Source organism: Triplophysa rosa, linkage group LG1 (assembly GCF_024868665.1).
Source record: "Triplophysa rosa linkage group LG1, Trosa_1v2, whole genome shotgun sequence".
Taxonomy (NCBI): domain Eukaryota; kingdom Metazoa; phylum Chordata; class Actinopteri; order Cypriniformes; family Nemacheilidae; genus Triplophysa; species Triplophysa rosa.
The window spans coordinates 6,918,117-6,941,188 of NC_079890.1; the positions used below are offsets into that span (position 1 = coordinate 6,918,117).

The window sequence follows — 23,072 nt, forward strand, 5'->3', positions numbered from 1 at the left end:
CATTTATATTTATTAAGATACTACATTTATTAAGATTTAATATTAGTTCATTATCCAAAAATGAACAATTGTATTTTAAGAAATATAATGCAATGTAAGTCGCTTTACAATTCTATTTTTAGGACAAATATATATTCTCAAAACATGTCAGAAGGGCCTCAATGAATCATTTTGCCTTGGGACCCCACTTAATGTAGGTTCGCCTCTGTTGTAAATGTATGAATACTGTGTGATGTTACAGTGTGAGATTAAAACAATGTTCTTTAAGTAACTTCATAATGATTAAATCACAACCAAATTTACCATCATTTCCTGATGTAAACTCTTTACCATGTATTCTGAAAACTAAAACACATAAAAGGGCCAAATACAAGTCAAGAGCCCAACTAAATTTAAAACTGATCACAGTAATGGTGGTATGTGGAAAAGTAAAAAAAAATTCAACATTAATTACGGGTGCAAAAGGGATATTGATTCAATGCAATTGCTATCAGGGTATGCTGTGACTAAAAAAGTAAGTTAATCAAAAACTTATGTTTATCATCTTCCGTGTGCAATTTGTTAAGAATTTTCCTGGCATTTTATCAGCCATTTTCTTGAGATCTCACCCTGGTGAGCTTTGTAAACAGTACAGAGTTCCTATCAATGATGGGCTCTTATGGAATGCTTTTTCTTCATTAATCAAAGTAATCCACTACAAAACACTAATTTAACATTATTATTTTGTTCTAAAAAAATTAACTTCAAACTATATATATATATATATGTATGTATGTATGTATGCATATGTACTGTATATGTATATACCCCGTGTTGACTGTATGGTTGAACCAGTAATCGTGGTAGCTGACATTGGTGTGGATGCTGTTGTAGTGGTGGTTGCAGAAGTTGATGTGCTCAATGTACCATATATGCCATTGAAGACCAGAAGAACAGTTAGCAAAAGTCTGAAGTACTCCATCTGTTTTCAGGAAAGTTGNCTGTATGTATGTATGTATGCATATGTACTGTATATGTATATACCCCGTGTTGACTGTATGGTTGAACCAGTAATCGTGGTAGCTGACATTGGTGTGGATGCTGTTGTAGTGGTGGTTGCAGAAGTTGATGTGCTCAATGTACCATATATGCCATTGAAGACCAGAAGAACAGTTAGCAAAAGTCTGAAGTACTCCATCTGTTTTCAGGAAAGTTGAATGGTAAAATGCAGGAAAATTAAAAAGACACAAACTACATGGTATTATAATACATGGTATTGTTGCAGTTTTCACTATACTTTACTTTTTCTGAATTACATGTAAATAATTTACCTGAAGTCTGTTTTTAAGGTTTATGCTCCAGTCAATTTAAATTGTGTAAAATATTGTTTTAAATGGAAGTCCTCATATCCTGTGTATGACTCTTTGGTAAATCGCACAATGAGAGTTGCTGTGCAGGGAAGGCTATTTAAGCAGTGGGAAGGATGGTAAGAAGTGTTTTCACTGTGGCAACCATGTATTATGATACCATGTAATTGTATATTTTGTCTGTAAAATGGGGTAAGGTTTCAGTCCTACCTGTAACATTTAATTATAAGAAGTTTTGTTATTTCAGCCTTCTATGGCAACGAGAGCCATCAACAATGAACAATTTCATCTATACACAGTGGTAAAAATGGAAAAGGGTTTTTGAGAGGGGCAAACCTTTCATGATGACCTTTTAGTTGTATTTGATAAAATCCACAATGACATATACTATTTTCTCCAAACATTATGTTTTCATGAGTATGTAGACACATTCATTTCACAGAATCTATGCTTGCCTATAACACTGTTAAAATTGTATTGTGAAATTACAGTATATTCCAGATTAATAATTGCATTACGTTCACAGTAATTTTACAATAAAAAAACATAATGAAAAGTTCACCATACTGTGATTTCACCATAACACCTCAGGGGGAGTATAACATTTATAATAATAAATTACAAGTTAATCTAACTTGAAATAATGTGTAAAACCAACTGCTCAACTTTATTAAACTTAACACATTACCATTTTACTTCAGTGTACTTAATGACATAACACAGGAATTCATGACTGACTCTACATCAATTACTGTACAAACTAGATTTTTTTCATAAAAACACATTAAACAGGAGCAAAGCATAACACTGAGAGTTCATGAATAACAAAACAAATCTCTTGAAATGTGACCTTATATAACAACTTATATTAACAACAAGCACAAAGGCTTATGGGTATTTCTTAAAGCACTTAACAATTTAATTTACTTTTTTAACTTAGAAAAGCCAATAAACTTTTCAGTTGTAAGTAGAGCTCCAATTAAAGTGATGTTTACTTGGTTGTTAAAGTATCAGTTTAAAATTGTTTGATTTTACAGGAAACTAGAGCACTGTAAAAAATTAACAGTGAAATTCTGTAGTTTTCACAGAAACTTTTTAACTGAGTTAAGTTCATTAGACTGTTCAGTGTCTAGTGCGCACTACAAAGTGTGTAAAATAACATAAAGAAGGGTTGTAATTAATGAGATAATAAAGTAATTAAGTGAGCCATTAGTGATTAAACACCCGAGGCCTATTGTACAAAGCGAGATGAACTTACTCTGGGTTGCAGAGTAAGTTTCGGGTTGACAAAACCAGAAAAACCCAACCTGGTTTAGATCAGGTTGCGCTGTTGCACAACGCTTGGTATAAACGTTCTCTGTCAACTCAGGTTTGATCCAGAGTTCGTGAGGCACGCGTGTGCACCTGAAAGTGTGACACGTACGGGAAACAGCCAATCATACAGAACACAGAAAGCATCATCATTTTGATTGACTTCTCGCAAGTATCAGCGCAATTCACTATTATGTTTAAGAGAATGAAATCATGAAAGAAATCTCATGAATTAAACCACATTTACCAGGCAGCAATAAACACTGATTCAGTGAAAGTTTGAGACGACAACTACTGACTATCAATGCAAGTGAATCAACTGAATTTAAATATTTTGTAGGTTTACAAAAAGATCAAATGAAAACAGGTATGCTTCATTACTTTAAAAAGCTTTATATACTGACGTTTGTATACGTACAGTATATAGTTATATTACATTAAATGCTTTGTTTATTATTAATTGATTAATATTAATCAACTCATGTAATAATTATGAGTAATATGAATTACACATAATTATAATCAATAAAAATAAATATAATAAACAATTAGCAGCAAAAGATTTTCCCTCTAACATCTTATCACTTTAAACTTTTTTTAATTTGGAGCGAGATACAAGGGGAGTGGCTTCACTGCGTCACATATATGTCACTTTGCTCAGAGCTGATTGGTCCAGTTTTGGTTTGCGATCTCTAACCCAGAATAAAACCTGCTCCCGGGGGAAGGTTAGCTGTGTATTGTAAGTTACCATGGCAACGAAACCCGCTCCAAACCAATCCACCTTCTTGAGCCAGAGAACTCAGGGTATGCTCAAACTAAACGCGAACTTACCTGGGTATAAACCGAAACCGGCTTTGTGCAAAAGGCCTCTGCTGTTACCAAGCATAATAAAAAATCATGATCAAGAACAGAAAGAACGGAATAAAGAGATTATCAGAAACACAGAGGGGTATTACACAAAAGCAAGATAAATGATTAAACTGAGATTTTCCAGTTATCCTGGCTGAATTTAGCCCTGACTCAGTTGCATGAAAACAGGCTAAATTGAGTTACTATGGAGATTTATTCTTTGCAGCTAGCCTGCTCCAGAGGCTAACAACCAGGCTAAAATTATTCTACTGATTTATCTGTTAGTTCAACCGTCAATCCTACTAGAAATGATTGTGTTTTACAGTCTCCATTGTCTTTTGTAAATATATTTCATCATTTTTTGAATATCCTGCATTGAAATACTAGATATGCTGTCATTCATCTAAGTATGCTTACTCAGTTAAATGTACATGTTCTGCCATTTCTTTACACGTGTTTTTCATTAAAACAGTAATAAACTGTAGAAATAAGAATTGTGAATTGCATTTTGGGTAATTGTGTTCTCGAGAAAGTAGCCTGCTGCAAAATACAATGAATTTACAGCACTTAGAAACCTTGAGAATTGGTTTCCAAAACCACATCTTCACCAGAGAATTAAACTTCACAAACACCATCTTCATTTATTACAAACCATTTTGACTTATGTCATACATTTACAAAAGCTTTTATTGACAATTAACAGAAGTTTATTTGTTGGCTTTATTTAAAGTCACCATTATGGTGATCAATGTTTGTTTTAGTTGGGCTCTTGACCCTTTACCTTTTGTTTTCATCTTGTTGTTGTAACTGTGTGTTAGTAAAATGCATTTGTTATTGAAAAAGAAAGCCAAAACAAAACTTCATCAAATGATGAATTCTTACACAATAATCAGCTTGATTTGATTTATTTGTAGTTTTTTATCAGCCTGTTTTGGTGTCTATGTATTTTTTGTGTTCTTTTTATTTGGCATGTGGTACAACAGCTTGAGACCCAGCAATATTTTAATAATCAGATACACTGCAGGCCAAACACATTTTACATCTGCCCTTCTAAGTGTGTGGGGCACATTTATGCGAATGGAATTCACCTGAAGATGCGATAATAGCCATATCTAATAGCGTTCAGTTTCTTGCAAAGATCAATTGATTCAGTTTACAAGACGCCAATTTAACGTCAAGTGGCAGGAATTACTTTTGTGCTGAATGTAATATATTTTTGTCAAAGCTTGTTTGGTAGCTCATCAAAGTTGAAATGTTTAAGAATAAATTTACAATAAATCGATTAAAAGATGAAAGTCATTTTTGACATATTTTATTGTAACAGCATAATAAAATACACTTATTTCAAAATGGAAATAAAATAATAATAAAACGTGACAGAATCATGTGTCTTCCTGAAGATTAAAAGGATAAAACAAACCCATTTTGTATTTAACATTTTGTATTACATTCTGTATTAGCAATTTATAGAAAATTGAAGGGTAAAGTGTGACAATTGCATTGTTAAAAAACTTTTGTCCAGTTTAAAATGCAGTGCTACAAATAAACCTTAAGAATTGATTCTTTAAAAATAGAAAAAATATTCCAAAAAGTGTACAAATTGTTGCTTTCAAAATTTAACTGTTTGGGCGGTCCGACTTTTTACAGGCCAACTATTGGTTTAACCAATAGCCAAATGTTCAAATTATGGCAGACAGTGGTGGGGAGGAGAGAGATCATTTTGCAATATTTTTAGTGCTGCTAGTGGCATAGATATTGCAGACTTCCCCAAGAAGTGATGTAGAAATAAAGACACAAAAAAAATGCAACTTCAAAAATGTTTAAAAAATGTTTATTTACAAACAGCAACATTTTGCAGAGTGAATTAAAATACAACCAAAAAGATTGTCATAAAAATACTATTGTCCATAAGTGAATTGCAGAAAATTGCATTGCACGATAGTCAAACATAACTTGCGTGCACATTATTCTCTGAGTCACCAAAATAGATTATAAAATATAGCTCTCAGTATAAACATCTGAGGAGTGTGTAATTAACACCAACCAGTCTATTTGCTAAATATCTGCGTTGCGATTATCAAATATTACACATTTGTCTAGGTGATGTTTCAATGAGCTAAAATAGCAATCAAGTTACTTTCACATTTGTAAAAATAGATTTCAACATATGTCCTACTATAAATATGACCAGCTAAGCATCTGTAGGTGAATCTATTTTGCTTGGAAAAAAAGACCATTGTAAATATTCTGAACTCAAAGAGAAAAAGAGTCACTAATATTACAAAGTAAAATATAAAGTTGCCTTGCAAAGACAAATATTTGGAGAAGATCACTGTAGAAAATTCACAACATAAGGAAATGAGAATGCAATACATGTGCAGACGAGCAGCAAGTGACATTTAGCAAGCTTTTGAAACATTCAATACTAAACTCCCTAGATGATGTCATTTCAGTTACACTGGTAATTAATTAATCAAAGTGGCAACAGTCAACTGTCTCTGCCACAGCACCTGTAGCTTTTCTTAAATAATCACAATTCAATGCCATTGAATTCTGATATCCAATCTGTTTCCCAGTTATGACTCTTATTGACAAATTAAAGTTTCAGCGCATATCAAGGCATTCATATTAGGGCATAATTTAACTAAGTATTTTATAGTATAGTATATCTAATCCAATAATAAATGTAAATATACAAAAAAAAAGCTATTCATAAAAACTCACGTGAAAGCTATTAATAACACCTTATGAAAACAATGTGTAAAACACAAACAAACAAGAATGGTCTTCTGTCGCCCTCTGTTGACCGCAATTACAACACGCACAAGGAACGTGTTGAATTCTCTTCATTGCATGACAGTCATGAGTTTAACTGTTGTTAAAGGTAACCGTTTTCTTTGCAGTAAGCCAAATAAGAAGTTAGTTTCGAAGTGAACAGGAAATTTAAGTTGCATGGCACTAAATAGAAATCCCTGATTCAATCCTGTTTGTGAGATTATTGCTTAAAGTTTACTTTGCATGGTCTCTCACAAAACGGAAAAAAACTATTATTGAAACTATATAATGAATGTAGGGGCATGCCTGTAGCCATGCCAATATATTAAAAATTATGAGCAATATAGTGGATTTTAAGTTTTATATACTCTAAATATATACTCCGCTTTCACATTTAGCAAGGGTTGAAACTAAAAACAACTAACAAAGCTAACCTTAAACATAGCATTACATGTTCTGTACAAAGCCGCCTGTAATCTGGGCTAGCCGTATTTGTTAATGTAAACTATTTTTAATTACAGCAAACACTTGAATGAATGTATATGAGCGGTATTTTGTGTGTGTCTACACGATCAACATTTGAACATAGCATTACATCCACAAGTTAAACTGTAGCAGCATGCAGAACAGTTTTAACTAAACACGAGAAAATACTAAAGATGAGACCATCGGTACGCATGACTCTTTAATCTTTAACATGAAAGTTTTCAAGTCCACTTCCAGTGCACTTCCAGTGCATTCCATAAGAACTTTTGTAAAGTTTGCTTTGCATTTCAGTGACACTCTACCAGCTGAGCTATAGAACCGTGAATCCGATTTAAAAACACCTATCACTAAATATCTTAACATTTTATAAATGACATGTTACATCAACATGAATTAGTATTAGCATTTTTTGGTGTAATAATAACCTTTGCTTTTATTAGCTTATGCCCAATACAGGACTGAAAATGCTTTAAAAGGCCTCACAATTTAGAATAATACGGCTATTATTATATCTAGGCTTAGGCATGATGTAATGTGCCAAGGGTAGTTCTGCGTCTTCAGATACACACTCTTAAGTTTGTGTGTTCTCATGTCTTTTGCTGCAGCAGCGTACCTAAAGACCAGGGGTCTCATTTATAAAACTTTGTGTAGATTTCACCCTTAATGTTTGCGCACACACAAAAGGAAGTTTTTCCGTACGCACAAAAGTTTTCAGATTTATAAAACCATGCGTACATCAGAACCTGCGCATAATTCCCTGTATAATCCCAGTCAGGGGAAGACTGTGCGTACGTGCATCTCCACCCAATCTCCTCCCCGATATAATAATATATGGAGTTTACAACGGCTAGTTTAACTATGCATAACATAATCTGCCTATCATTTAAATATGATTTTTCCATTCACGTGACATACACGAGTCATGTGGAAGATATGAGCCAATGGACCGTTCAACCACCGGATCACGCTGTGTCCACAATAATATCAAAGTGCGCACCGTTGATCATTGTTCTCGCTAGAAATGTTTTATATACATTAAATATGTTTTAGAACACGAGTTCTGCAATTTAGTTTAAGAGGATCTTGCACACCTCGCTGTCATTTAAACATTATGGGGCGTTTCCCGGACAGAGATTACCTTAAACCAGGACTAGGCCTTAGTTAAATTGGGATATTTAAATCGTTTTAAAAAACATATCTTACAAAAAACATTACTGGTGTGCATCTCGAGACAAAACAATGGCAATGATATTTTTAGCGGTTTTTGATCAAGACACCTTTAACATTTAAGTTAGTCTGGGACTAGTCTTAAACCCTGTCCGGGAAACCGCCCCTAAAATGCGCAACATGGAAAATGTTTAAAAGCAGAACATGCTCTAGAAATATATCTATACCTTTTGTTGAACTTTTAGACATCACTTGAGTGATTAACTCCATTAATAAGAGTGAAATATTTAATCAAATGTGTGTATAAAAGAGAAAACAAGAGTTTAAAAATGTTCTGCCTGTATTATTTGGCGTCACTTCACTGTAAACAAATTCTGTGTCGTAGTATATTTCATGAAATTAATTGAGTAAATTTTCCTTAATACAATTGTGTGCTGTGTATAATTTTAACAAAATTTAAGTTAAAATAAAAAAAAACTCGGAATTCTAAATGCACAAATTATTGAGTGAATTCAACTTAATTTTGTCATGTTCAACCCACTTAAAACTTGTATAAAGGATCTTTACTTAATTATTTTATTAATTTAAGTTAATTTCACTAACTGAGCAGTGAATTTAGAGTTCCCAGCATGCTTTGCATGCGACAGCATTAGGGGAGTCATTTGTTGTGAAAAAGTGCTATTTTATGTGCTATACAATAAAATGAAAGACTTGATAGTGTTTTTTGTTAAGTTGTCTTGCAGATTTAGAAGAGATTCTGTCTGTTTTTTTAGTTTTGTGATTACCATCATTCAGAAGAGTGGTGCTTGTGCTTTGGTCATGGGAGAGCTCATGATGTGTGTTTTTTTCACTCAGTGAACAGTAATGGTGCTAATGCCAGTACTGTGAGACAACTCTCAGCTTACTTGTACATCGTATATGCTGTAAACAATAATAAATGTTTTTTAAACTGAAGTTAAAAAAGATCAAGAAGTTCAAAAACTCCAAAGCTCAAATTAAATAATTTAGGTAATTGTACTTGATTTATTCATGGAATATTGCGTTAAAAATAAGCTTTAAAGTACTTAAAAATATTTTGTGTAATATTGTTACCATAATTATTTTAAGTAAATATCCGTGTCATTTTTTACAGTGCAGTAAAAGAATGCGCACGCATTGTCCCGTAGTGAACAATGTGATGGTGAGACAGCACTGATGAAATATTTATAATTAGTTTTGATTTAAGATTTGAGTTGGATTTTACAAGAAGTTGTTTATGAAACCATTATCACGCAGTACAAGTGAAAATAACACTGCTGGATTTAGTCTTCATGATAATTTGGATCTAACGTATGATACAGAGTGAAATTAAATGTGTGTGAGGCATTAATACTTAAAATCGTTCTTCTCACATTTGAGTTCACCAACTCGCCATCTGTGATCTATTAAAAACAAACTTGACGGTAGAATGTGCGCACCTCTAAGTAAACTGACCCATGCGTACGCACATTCTGGAGACAAGGGGAATTGGCGACACAAATAGCGAATTAGTGAACTCAAGTTAGACTGCAGGAAGTAAATGTGATAAGAACAATTATAAGTATTAATGCCTCACACTAGAGGTGTGAACCTACACTAGTGTCACGGTTCGGTTCGGTTACGATTACCTTGTAATCAATTCGGTTCAATTCGATATTACGATGCATTGACGATGCACTGCATCCTCAAATTTCAATTTTACTAGTTCACAATCACATGTATACAATTTTGTCAATAAATACAAGCAGTCAGATATATGAACTGAACCTTTAATTTTACCTGCTCTTCTTCGATGTATCAAACATCAAATATTATCTGTCACAAGCACTACATCTTTATCCAATAAGGGCATGAGACAGTAGCTCTGCCAGATGAGCACCCATGTGAGACTCATAAACTGCTCTCGTTTGCGTTCACACTGCCACCAAAATCCGATTTTTTGCTCATATGCGACCCAGATCTGTTTACTGTATGACAGTGTGAACAGGACAAGCCACATGGAATCCGATCTTTTTTAATCTGATCTGAGCCACTTCCATATGTGGTCCTAAATCAGATTCAGGTCTGATGTTTCGCAATGCGACCTCAGTCTCAACGGTCATATCGGAATTCACGCGACTTTTGCATCATTGTAGATCGACTTCGTCATATTTCTGCGCTAATTTAAAGCGTCACGCGCTATTCTGTTGACGGAAGTGCACTTTACAGCTCGGCTGCCAAACATCAAGCATCAGATTATAAACATAAGCCTTTGCACTGTCTACTGCACGATGCGATGTAACAAATGACTATAGAATCCATTACAATAAGAAATCTTGCCACTGGATACGGCGCGATGCAATACGACAAACGCATTAATGGTGTCTATTGTCTTTTATCGCTTTGCATCCACCACTCGCGTGCGTGTTGACATGGTGGTAAAACATAAGCTATAGGTGTGTGTTCTACTGCCCGAGAGCGGACTGCTCCGGGAATGCTCTGAAATCCCGCCGTGAGATCAATCCGCTCGGCACCGCATAAAGTCAAACACACCCGCTGACTAGACCCTTTCTTAATTCTGTATGAAAACGTGCTTTCTGTTACGTGTTATTGTTGTTTTGCGCATACGATTCAGTTTATAACCATCACGAGTTCACACTGGAATCTGATATTGGCCACATTTTAAAAATAGTGTGAACAGCCGAACAAAAAATCAGATCTGAGCAAAAAATCTGAATTTAGCATTAAGGCTTGCAGTGTGAACATAGTAATCTCCCAGTCCTCGCTAATGTAATGTGCCGTTATTGTCACATACCACTCTGTCGCGACCGAAGTCCAGGAATCGCATGTTATTGCAAGTCGATGAGCACAGACAGCAGTGGCAATGACAGGCGTTAACAGCTCAGGGTGAAAACGGCTGACGTGTTTCTCAAGTTAGCATTTTTAATTACTCTCGCCTACCTCCGCCATTGTGTGCTAAAGCAGTAAAAGCACGTATGCGACATGACGTCAGAAAAACGTAAGTACGTCATAACCGGTTATGGTCTGAACCGATATCGAATCGTCCTCGTTTGCATCGCGATGCATCGTAAAAACGATTAATTTCGACACCCCTACCTCACACACATTTAATTTCACTCCATATCATACGTTAGATCCACATTATAATGGTGATTAAATCTGCAGTGTTATTTGCGCATTTGTATTGAATTGTTTCATGCACCTTCTTGTAAAATCCAACGCAAATCTTAAATCAAATTCAATCTCATGGATTAAAGTGACAATAATTCTTCTGACTGGATTTTTTTTCAGGCCAAGTCATATTCCTTGAACTATTTTTATTTAAATAGTCGAGACCAATAGCGTTCTAAGGGGATATGTTTTAAACCGCTTTAATATTGCCAGTTTGCGTATTTTAAAAGCTATTTTTAATCTATGAAAAAGTATACTTACCTTGACAAATAATCAACCATCTACATAACTTTTCAGTGCATGTTTTTATTTATCTTATAAGAACAAACAATGTTTTCTGAAACTCGAAAAAAGTAACAGCTCCACCATTAAAGACCAAAAAGTGCTATTCTTGTGCAAAAGCCTCTAGAGTGCTTTTCACTTTTTTGCTGAAGCTTTGCTACACCTGAAACCCGTTTCAGTGTTTGACTAGTTACAGTGTTTGACTAGGCTCGACCTGATTTTGCCAAGTGGTTGATGTCCTCAGGGCAACATATTTTGGTGACCTAAGGACAACATTTTTATAAATAAAACCTAAACCCACACCAAACCCCAACCCTAACCATAACTTACCCCTAAAATCAGAGGGAAATGATAAGTGAAAAACAATGGTCTAGAAGCACCTAATCCTGGTTGGAAGATTAAACTTAAAATAAACTGTAAATTTATTTCTGAAATCTGATTGGTCGATTTAAATGTTGTCCCAGGGTCAACATGATGTTGTCCTAAGGACATCAACCACTTGGCAAAAACAGGAGAGCCCTTATTCCAAGGCGACCATTAAGAAGGTATCACTTTAACATTTCCATGGCGACACATCACTGCTTATCATGTGACACACACAGCTGTATGACTGATGAATTGCTTTTACATCATTTTTCTTTTTTACTCAAAATATTCATACTTGTTAGCTATTCATGGATTTCAGACACGTGACCTATTTGGCGTGGACCAAAAAAAACAGAGTCTCCTTTTTACAGAGCCTATGAAGACTTCAGATCCGAGGCCACAGTTTTGTAATTCATTCACTCTGTTTAACAAATCGTGACCATAGATTAATAAACCACACCGACGGGTTTCCAATCCGTGCACTCAGTTTTTTAAATAGTACCATACATTTTTTTAAATCCGTACCACAAATACATAAACTGTGCTCACGCTTTCAACATCCATTCCCACAGTTTTGCAAACTACACCCTAATTTTTACTTTGGGATTTTAAAATGTTGTATATTGCATTTATAGAAATGAGAATTTATAGAAACTAGATTAAAGAAATGTTTAGAATTAATAATTTCAATATTAAGTAAAGAAACAAATATTTATTTGTATTAAATCCCTGTTTATTAATTAAAACTATTTGTTAATGGTATGGGGATTTCATCTTATTTTTATGAAACTTCATAATCAATAAATAATAAAAACTTGCACAAGTTATTGTGCGTGAGCTCCACGTGAGAAACATTGAAGCGCAGCCCTGCATTTAAGAGATGCGCGTGATTACTGTTTTCTGTCCACTGGCTTTTGAGACTTTAGATTTTAGCAGCACAGTCCATGTGAAATTAAATATATTAAAAAGAAACCCTTCAACAGTAGGTTCTATTATCTCAAAACTCTCCATTTTTTATATTGTAAAACAAAAACATAACATCACACAAAAAACACACTACTTTCTTTTTTAGGCCAGCGCGATTATGGCGAAAATCATAATTAGCCTATTTATTACTTTTCTTGATATTATTGTTGATACTAGATTTTACTTTGAAGCCTGTTAAAAATGTTTCATTACTTTCTGTTAAGTAAATGAATGCTGTATTTTTACATTAAACACATCCAAAATAAACTGGTCCTGAAATATGTCATTACATTTGTAAGGAATCAAAAGCGTGAGCACGGTTTATGAATTTATTTGTGGGTAGCCTACAGATTTAAGAAATTAACAGAGGGAACGAATAACAAAATTGTGGCCACGGATTTGCCGGGCGTTTTTTCCTTCAACAGGGACCTCGCAGGGTCCGTACTACGAGGGCATTGTAAAACATGAATCCATTTCTTTGAGATTTGCTGTTATCACAGGTAGACGCATGTTGCTGTACGGTCCTACAAATGGCGGCCGCACCGCTGTGTGACGTCACGTGAACCCCGTGTTTGTTTCTGCCGCGGTCTGAGATCTGTCGTATTTACATCACGTGAATTCATCCACCTCTCTCAAAATACACAAATGTAAGTGCCTGGTGAACTGGTAGATGAACAGAGTGGTCTTAACAATTGCTTACATTGCAGATACTGTGTATCTGATGTGAATAAAACACATCAATTAAATTATATTTGAGGAGATTGTTATTGCCGCTTCCATAGACATCAGTGTGTATTTTACAAACTCTAATGAAGGATTGCACCAACAAAGACTAAAGTAAACCGAGTTTAGAGCTAATCTAAGGTTTTGTAGATCCTAGTTTTATTTTAATTCAAATTGCGGAATTTACTTAAACGTGACGCTTCAGAGCCGATCACCCACTATATCAAACCGCTGTTCCCCGACGTATGTCGAGGTGTTTTAATTATTTCCATTTTTATTTACAATAAACACATCACTGAAGCATGACATGACGCTTATGTGTCTGTTTCTGATAATTTTACAGCATATTTTATTATAGAAGTGTTTTTTTATTATTTAAACCTCTTCAGTAGCAAGTTTAAAGTTAATCCCTAACTGAGAGATAAATCAGAGTTTAAAATAATGGAGCAAAATAATTAAAATTAGTCTAGATTAACTGTCAAATTAAAACATAGTTGTGATATGTGGCAGGATTGAGTCTGTCTCTGGTTCAGTGCCAGCCAAAGCGCTGAATGTTCTCACTCCCTACTCGTCACATATTTACGCTCGGTCAGCGCCCTTCAGCATCACTTTTGAACGTGCAGGGTACTCCTTTGGCGTCGTTTTTTGACATGAAGGGCACGCGAATTTCACCGTCATTATGATGTATATTAGATATACACTCACCTAAAGGATTATTAGGAACACCATACTAATACGGTGTTTGACCCCCTTTCGCCTTCAGAACTGCCTTAATTCTACGTGGCATTGATTCAACAAGGTGCTGAAAGCATTCTTTAGAAATGTTGGCCCATATTGATAGGATAGCATCTTGCAGTTGATGGAGATTTGTGGGATGCACATCCAGGGCACGAAGCTCCCGTTCCACCACATCCCAAAGATGTTCTATCGGGTTGAGATCTGGTGACTGTGGGGGCCATTCTAGTACAGTGAACTCATTGTCATGTTCAAGAAACCAATTTGAAATGATTCGAGCTTTGTGACATGGTGCATTATCCTGCTGGAAGTAGCCATTAGAGGATGGGTACATGGTGGTCATAAAGGGATGGACATGGTCAGAAACAATGCTCAGGTAGGCCGTGGCATTTAAACGATGCCCAATTGGCACTAAGGGGCCTAAAGTGTGCCAAGAAAACATCCCCCACACCATTACACCACCACCACCAGCCTGCACAGTGGTAACAAGGCATGATGGATCCATGTTCTCATTCTGTTTACGCCAAATTCTGACTCTACCATTTGAATGTCTCAACAGAAATCGAGACTCATCAGACCAGGCAACATTTTTCCAGTCTTCAACTGTCCAATTTTGGTGAGCTCGTGCAAATTGTAGCCTCTTTTTCCTATTTGTAGTGGAGATGAGTGGTACCCGGTGGGGTCTTCTGCTGTTGTAGCCCATCTGCCTCAAGGTTGTGCGTGTTGTGGCTTCACAAATGCTTTGCTGCATACCTCGGTTGTAACGAGTGGTTATTTCAGTCAAAGTTGCTCTTCTATCAGCTTGAATCAGTCGGCCCATTCTCCTCTGACCTCTAGCATCAACAAGGCATTTTCGCCCACAGGACTGCCGCATACTGGATGTTTTTCCCTTTTCACACCATTCTTTGTAAACCCTAGAAATGGTTGTGCGTGAAAATCCCAGTAACTGAGCAGATTGTGAAATACTCAGACCGGCCCGTCTGGCACCAACAACCATGCCACGCTCAAAATAGCTTAAATCACCTTTCTTTCCCATTCTGACATTCAGTTTGGAGTTCAGGAGATTGTCTTGACCAGGACCACACCCCTAAATGCATTGAAGCAACTGCCATGTGATTGGTTGATTAGATAATTGCATTAATGAGAAATTGAACAGGTGTTCCTAATAATCCTTTAGGTGAGTGTAATTTGCAATGATGATGTTTCGGGGTTTAATTTAAGATTAATGGCCAGGATAATTGTGTTTACATGACACTATTCAGACAGTTTGAGCAAGTAATGTAACAGTTAATTTATCGTAATATAAAACACATAATACAAGCAGTCACAATGTCATTCAAAAATACAGATATTCCAAGGGTACCAACGCGAAACGATCGATTTGTATGAGGAACAGATGCGAAAGCGATCATCGTCCGCCGTAAATCTCAAATCCAGTGAAGAACGTTCAAAATTTGCCACCAGAGGAAGTTACGTCAGCTTCGATGCCATTGGCTGTCCCGTATCTCGTGACCGATCGCGTCATTTCGTTGGCTTTGAACGTGAAACGGTATTGGCTCCCGCAACCGACTGCATCTAGCTGTTCCGGTTTATCTTTAAATGGGTGCCGACCTCATGCATTCACGGACACGCACGGCATCTCCATGTAAAGTTATCGTACGGCTTTGGTGCAAAAAGGTCTTCGAAACGAGTTGTTTGTTACATTTTGTAATGCTATTGGTCAGTTTGTGCAATAAATACCCGTGACTGTACTTTTATTCGCGTGCTGTGTTGGTTAGGGTTAGGGTGAGGTTGGGGTTAAGTGAAATGCTATGAAATGCACGCATCTCAGTCTGGAGCATTTAGAAAACAGCAACGCAGTTCCCTGTTCGTCGAAAAACGACGCCAAAGGGGTACCCTGCGAGTTCAAAGGTGATGCCGTGGGGTGCTGACCGAGCGTAAATATGTGACAAGTCGGGAGTGAGAAAGGGTTGTCTAATCACACCAGTGTGATTGTACGCTGCAGGGACCAGCCTAGAATGATCACACCGGTTTGATCGTACGCGTCAAAGGGTTAAAATTATGAAAAGTGAATTTAAGACATTAAGGACAGGCAGGAACCCTGCAGTTGACGGAAATCCATCGTAGACTCGCTGCAATTAACGGAAATCCATCCATGCAATCTAAATGTTTAATCAGCGCTGTCTCAGCATCACACTACAGGAGCGCATAAGGAGGAGATGGCCGGACAACATGGAATACAGGACAGCATCAAATACCATTAGATAATTGCAGAACAGTGTAAATAACTAAATATATTTTTCTTAAATATTGTGCATATTTCATCATATGTCAAAGTCAAGGAATACAGCCATTAAGCTCTCGCACATTCGTTTCTCCTCCTTATCGGTCCTAACTATAATGGTGTTCATAACAAAACCGGAATGAAGAAACATTCCTCTTTTACATTTGTGTTCAAATTTTATCTCAGGTGAAGGATACCACTAATTAATGATGTGATTTTGGCAAGGTGTTAATGATCAGTCTAATTGCTGTAAACATAAATGCTGCAAAGACCTTCTTTGGCTTTCATATAATTCTAATAATAAATAATAATTATTCATTTGTAAATCACACTGAATCGCATGTGTGGCCATTTGTGCTTTTGTTATGGAGATAAAGGATGGGATGGGGGCAGTGTTGCCAACTTTTGCAAGACAAATAAGCAACTGCAGCTCCAAAAACAAGCCCAAAACAAGCCCAACATTATTCATGATCATCAATTTAATTTATTATCAATTATTTATTATTAATGAACGAGCCTGGGTCATTTTAAACTGACACTACCCTGTTTGAAAAACACAAACATAAATTATTTTACAAAAATTAATTGCAAATCTCTGATGTGAGCAGTATAGGCCTGGAGAGATGGAAAAGGTGAAGATATAATGACCACTTAACGTAGCTGTAACAGCCACACATTTATAATAAAGTAAAACTGAACTATATGCATTTGATGTATACTTTTTAAAATCATATTCTGCAATGATCAATACATTTATTTAATACACTAAAAATGTCTGACGTTTACCTTATAGCCTAATAAATAGGGTCATCCCTCCCTATCCCATCCCTCCCTGCTGCACCGTGATCAGATCTGAACGTTTCGTTCATTTTCACATTCTAATCGTCACAGATGTAATACATTTAGTTGGTAGGGGAAAGGAGGCGGTGTGTTTGAGGACAAATTACGCTATTCACACGTGCTTAGGCTTGAATAATGCTGTGTAGCCAACCGCGCAGATCTACACTTTTAACATGTTTAATGATGTAGCCCGGTTATAAAATGCTTTTTATCTTTAAGTGAATATTTCATCTGTTTAGTATATTTACCTCCGATTATCCAAAGAGCGCCGATGATTACGTGAAGAGAACACTGTAACATTCTTGGCTTCTCTATGTTGTTTTACGTGCTTAGATCTGTTGTGTGACCTCCTGCGTGACATCATAGTACCGCGAGAGTGATTCGACAGTAGACGTCTCTATATGCTTTCAAATAGCTCTCGCAGTGCTGTGATGCTATGCTCTGCCGCATGTAGTACAAAAAGCCTGCCTTCGAGCAGACAGTGTTAATGGATTGAACAAAACAGCGACCATAGATGTAAAGAAACAAAGTTGCTTGTCAGGTTCGGAACAAGCAACCATATTTTTTAAAATAAGCCCAAAAACCCGCAACAAGTGATTTTTTAACGCGACTTGACAGAAAAAGAAGCCCAAGGTCGCGTATTATAAGCGGACTTGGCAACTATGGATGGGGGTTCGGCAGTTTTACATCATTTTTCGTTATTTTCCTATGCAATCTAATAGCGGTTGGACCCCGGAAACGGTATATGACCTTAACAAGCGGTCGGATGCCAGACTCATTAATATACGGATCAGCATTCATTGAGTGCTTTGCATTGACTATATATGGTTAAAAATGGGCGCGTATAGGGCGGGATATGAGGCTGATGCACGTGCGCACACTTGCAGGTGATCTGTGATTTATAAACCAAATATTGCTTCGAAGTGTGTGTACGCACGGTTTTATAAGTCTGAATATTTTTTTGCCTTACACTATTTTTGGCTTTCGGGCACACGTACACTTTTAGTAAAGATCCTGCGCACAGTTTTATAAATGAGACCCCAGACACGTAAAGTGTACAAAATTAAATTATTCATTTTCTAGATAAAAATCGAGGGTGAAGCCAAAAATATAAGTAACTTCCAAAACTGTCATGAGGCTGAAGGTCAACATGAAACTGTTCAAGTAAGGGCACCAGTCAAAACAGGTGTACGTGAGCAAAAATCTAATTTCATAATAGAAAAATGGATTTGGAAAGGGATGCATTTTTAGCAATGCACATTTCCATGTACAACTTCTTAGTAAACCCGTAATAGTGTCTGATCATTATCCCCAGCACCAATTTCAAGATAAACACACAGAAATATTGTCATAAGCATGCAGGCATGTATTATAAAGCAAGTCTTTATCATTATTTAGGCCTGAAAGACTGTCATTCATGCAGAACAGTAAAACAAATGGCAATTTCCACCTGAGGACGTTTTGCATTTACCCAGTTCTTCCACTAACCTCACGGAGGCTGCAGAATTGATCCCTAGCAATCCCTTGCTCATCAGGCAGTACCAATTGTAGATCCAGGGGAAAAGCAGCCACTCCTTTTCAAATGGCTGTAGGCCCTGGAGATAACTGAGGATAAGGAATGAATAAAAAGCAGGATGAAGTGTAGGTGGAGAGAGGGATCAGGAGCAGATTGAGCCAGGCGTGGATTTCAGAGTGCAGACGGGTGTAGGCGAACCAAAGAAGAGCGGGTCAGTCATAGGGAAGAGGAGGAGGAAGAAGAGAATGACCCCTAACACATAGAAGAATAGAATCGTAAAGCGTTGAGGGTGATCCAGGACTGCGCTGAGAGCTGGAAAGCCCATGTAGTTACAGAAGGAGTGGCACAGCACAGGACCCACCAGATGACCTGCAAAACACAAAAATTTCAGTTTCCCATAATTTTATATGCTGTTAAAAAGTTATATCATCAAGTTATTACAGTGTTAAAACAACCATTACTTAAATTGGGAAATTTGGTATTTCCTCAAAGAAATTCAAACATTCATGTTTTTGCATTTTGTGTTATCAATTAAATGAACAACTAAGAAATGATATAATCATATGTTAAAATCATAAAATCTACTATATGTAAAGAACAATCTGTAAAAATATAACCTTGCTATCTTAAATACGCCATCAAAGGTCAAAGTCGAAATCAGTGAGTTTATTGGTGAAAATTGAAGTTTGATGCTTGTTATCTTATAATTAGATTGTGAGACTTTAACCTGGTTTTCACAGGCAGGATCACATTTATGCCCCAAAATCTCATTACTGTCGATGTTTTACTTTATAGCTTGTTTACCATTTGATCATTGTGTGTCATTTGTGGCTTTTAGTTGTTCGGGGTTATGTTGAGTTAAGTTCTGTTTAGTTGCCTTTTTGTTGGGCCGGTACTTTAATAAAAAAATATATATAAGAAACTCAAATGAATAAAGAAATTCATTTTTGTATGGAAATCCTGTATTTTCTGTTGCCCTTGGCTGTTTGGTCCCTCACAGGTAGTTAGGGTGAGTTTTTTCCTAAAAACGTTGTGTAAACCCAAACCCTGGGTTTAAATAGTTAATATAGTTATAATACAGCTAACAGTCTTCTTTGACTATTAAAAATAAAATGTAGATGCACCTGTCCTGATGAATATAAAGGCTGTATAGGCTCCAAATACTGCTGTGTAGGAGAACTGGAAAACTGTAATGACACAAACAATAACAATCATAGACATAATTACATTTCACAAGCAGCACATGCTCTAAAGATGACAGTAAACTAATGAGTTTGTTACCTGCAGAGAGGAAAATCCCTGAGACAGTGCCCTGTCCAAACCGCAGGAGCTCAATTACATGATGAAAATGAGCTGCAGTTGCTCAAAGAGAAAGAGAGAGAATGATGAGAGTAATGGAGTGATATATTGCAGTGACAATAGCAGTCCAGAAAGCACTACAGACAGTACCAAACAACATTTTCCTCTACTAAACACCCAAGTAGCGTTCAGATAATATGTAAACTTTAAAGCCATAAGAATAAATAAATACCTTGATTTTAACAGTAACATATCATTTGAATAATATTATAAAAATAAGAAATAATAATAAATACTCTTGATGTGTGGTAATTGTCAGCAAATTATTAAAATCATGTTTACATCCACCCTCATGTGACTTTAATGAGATTTTTGGCGATATTGGGATTAAACTTGACCTCATGTTAACACAATTAATAACGCTCATAATCGCAGTAGGGGTGTCCTCGACTAAGGATTTACATAGTCGAATCAGAATTGTCAGGTCTTGCATATTTTTTGCATATCTTGAATTTGTTTAGAACAGAATACACCCTTATAATAAATAAAAAATGAAATAAGCCAGATTCAAGTCGCAATGTGCAAAATAAATGTTTTTAGGTAAATGTCTGAAATGCAGGGGAACATATATTCAAAATACAAGCCACAGATCATTAATGGACATTTTCATTAAACATCACGTGACAATGCTGTGCCATACAATACTAGACCAGATCTCACCTCAAAACTATTTTTAAAACTACTTGATAATAATGAATTATTTTTTACAAACGGGAATACAGCACGTTCATTACCAATGAACTACCAATAAAGTGACCACATGTAGCCCTAAAGGAGGAATGCAATAAAGCATCTTACCATTTAAACAGTCAAATAGTCCCTTTCACCTTTTTTTCCTGTGCACTCTTTCTCCATTCTCCTGACGTGCACGCTTGCTTTCAGTGCAGAGAATGACAAGTTCCAAAAGTCTGCGCCATGCTTGCTATATGCAGTGATTTTGGTTATATTACTTTATATTTTTTTGTATCATCATGCTGCGCAAAGTTCAGTCTAAGTAACGAACTACGTGCATTTACAGACAAAGTGTTAATTCATATTTAAATGCCCAAACATTCAGTAAGTGAAAAATATTTGGAAACGGTGTTACACATTCATTTGCGAGTCATCTGCGGGTGCGTGCGGAACGTGCTGCTTCTCTTTACCGGTCTCACAGCACAGAAGACGCGGAGAGATGAGATCCTGCGCTGACTCATAGCCAGATCTCGCGCTCATACAGTATGTGCCGGGGGTTTCGTACCCAACCCTAAACATGTCCCATTTCTTTACATGATAAATTATATTTCTGGCGGTGCAGTACGCAGCATGCCCGTCTGCTGCGCCACTGCACATATAACCAAATGGCATGATCCCCATTGCATAACACCTCTGCGAAGATTCGACTGTGAGATTGGTAGTCGAATCAGGCTCCTCCTATCGAAGCATCGAATCTTTGACTATTCGGGGTCACCCCTAAATCGTAGTAATATATGTAATGTATGCTGATTTAAATTGCAATAAGAAGGCAAGTAAACACTTTAATCACATCTCTTCCATTCTGACCAAAGTGCGTGTGTTTGTATTAAGCACCTTGAGCGTAAATTAGTAAACGTGACATTCTGAAGTTTTACCCTCAACACAACTCGCTGCCAGCAGTCTTTGCCTCTTACCTTCATTTTTTTCAAATAAAGATCACAATGAATTCTTTACTGCCACTCACCAACACCAAAGAAGAGTGGGCATGTAAAGATGGAGATTGAGGGGCCAGCACAAGGTACTAGCATTGGAAGCATGCATGCTCGAAAAACCAGCTCCTCTGTCAATGGCGCCACCACCTGGTTCCTCAACCAACGCATGTCACTCAGACAGAGTGCCCAGAAGCATGGGTCTTTAAGAAAATGAATGCATTTACTACAAAACTAAAAGTGCAGCAATAATGCTCATCATCACATGATAGATAAAGATTTCCATAATATATTACTGGAAATTGACAGGGCTGCTTACCAACAATGACTTTTATCCCATCAATAAAGCTCCAGGGGCAATCCATGGCTAGCTGGATCAGAGGACCTAGAAAGAGCACCTGAAAGGGGCCAAACTGAAACTTATTATCAAAACATCTCATATAAACCCTGAAAGCAACTGCAGAAAACAACTTTTAATGTGGTTGTTTAATCTCATATTGGGAGCTGTATTGTCTTTGCTTAGGATAAAAACAACAATGTATTTATTTTTCTATCCAGACAAAGCCAGGCTGAGCACTGACAACAATTATTTAATCAATTTAATCAAGCTTATTTTGTTCTCTCGTCTCATCTCAACTCAACTCAACTTTCAACATTTGCATTGTTACAAAGCAGCTGTACATGAAAACATGTTAACTAGAAGCAATACATTAAATAGATGAAACTGTAAAAAAACTGGTCGCAGTCTGGAGCCCTGGAGTGACTGGATGCGTAAAAACTGGTCGCACCGGCAGGAAAAATAGTCGCAAAACGCGACCATTTGGTCACAGTCTAAAGCCTGTGGTTATTGTTTTTTTTATTATAAGTCCTTATACAGTAGGTACTCAACCAGAATGAGCCTTCCGCCGCCGCCGTCTCCGCAGCGGTAATTCTTTAATGTGTGTTGACTCTTGTTTACCGCTGAGTGGCAGACTATTCACAGATCTTCACTCAGCGCGAGTTGACGCATCAAACTCATTGCCTCATTCAGCAGACGGGCAAGAGTTAAGACGTTTAGGCGTATAAGACAAACGCTGTCTACAACATCAAAGTTACAAGAATTTAAATTCACAGGCACTAATAATTATATTTAATACAAGTCATAAATAAATAATTTAATTTAACAAGGGTTTACATTTTAAATTTGCTCTATGCATTCAATCAATGCTTTATTCGGT

General features: G+C 36.5%; 1 protein-coding gene across 1 annotated transcript in view; it reads right to left on the minus strand.

The window, feature by feature from the left end:
- Window positions 1-5,321: 5,321 nt before the first annotated feature.
- The window catches only part of rce1a (Ras converting CAAX endopeptidase 1a), a 50,205-nt gene continuing 32,454 nt past the window's right edge, over window positions 5,322-23,072 (minus strand). The window contains exons 4-8 of the mRNA XM_057356951.1: window positions 22,175-22,253; window positions 21,891-22,058; window positions 20,117-20,188; window positions 19,960-20,022; window positions 5,322-19,204 (exon numbers count right to left, since the gene is read on the minus strand). Coding sequence (XP_057212934.1) covers window positions 18,978-19,204; window positions 19,960-20,022; window positions 20,117-20,188; window positions 21,891-22,058; window positions 22,175-22,253 — 609 coding nt within the window. The 3' untranslated portion in view covers window positions 5,322-18,977. The remainder of the gene's footprint in view (window positions 19,205-19,959; window positions 20,023-20,116; window positions 20,189-21,890; window positions 22,059-22,174; window positions 22,254-23,072) is intronic.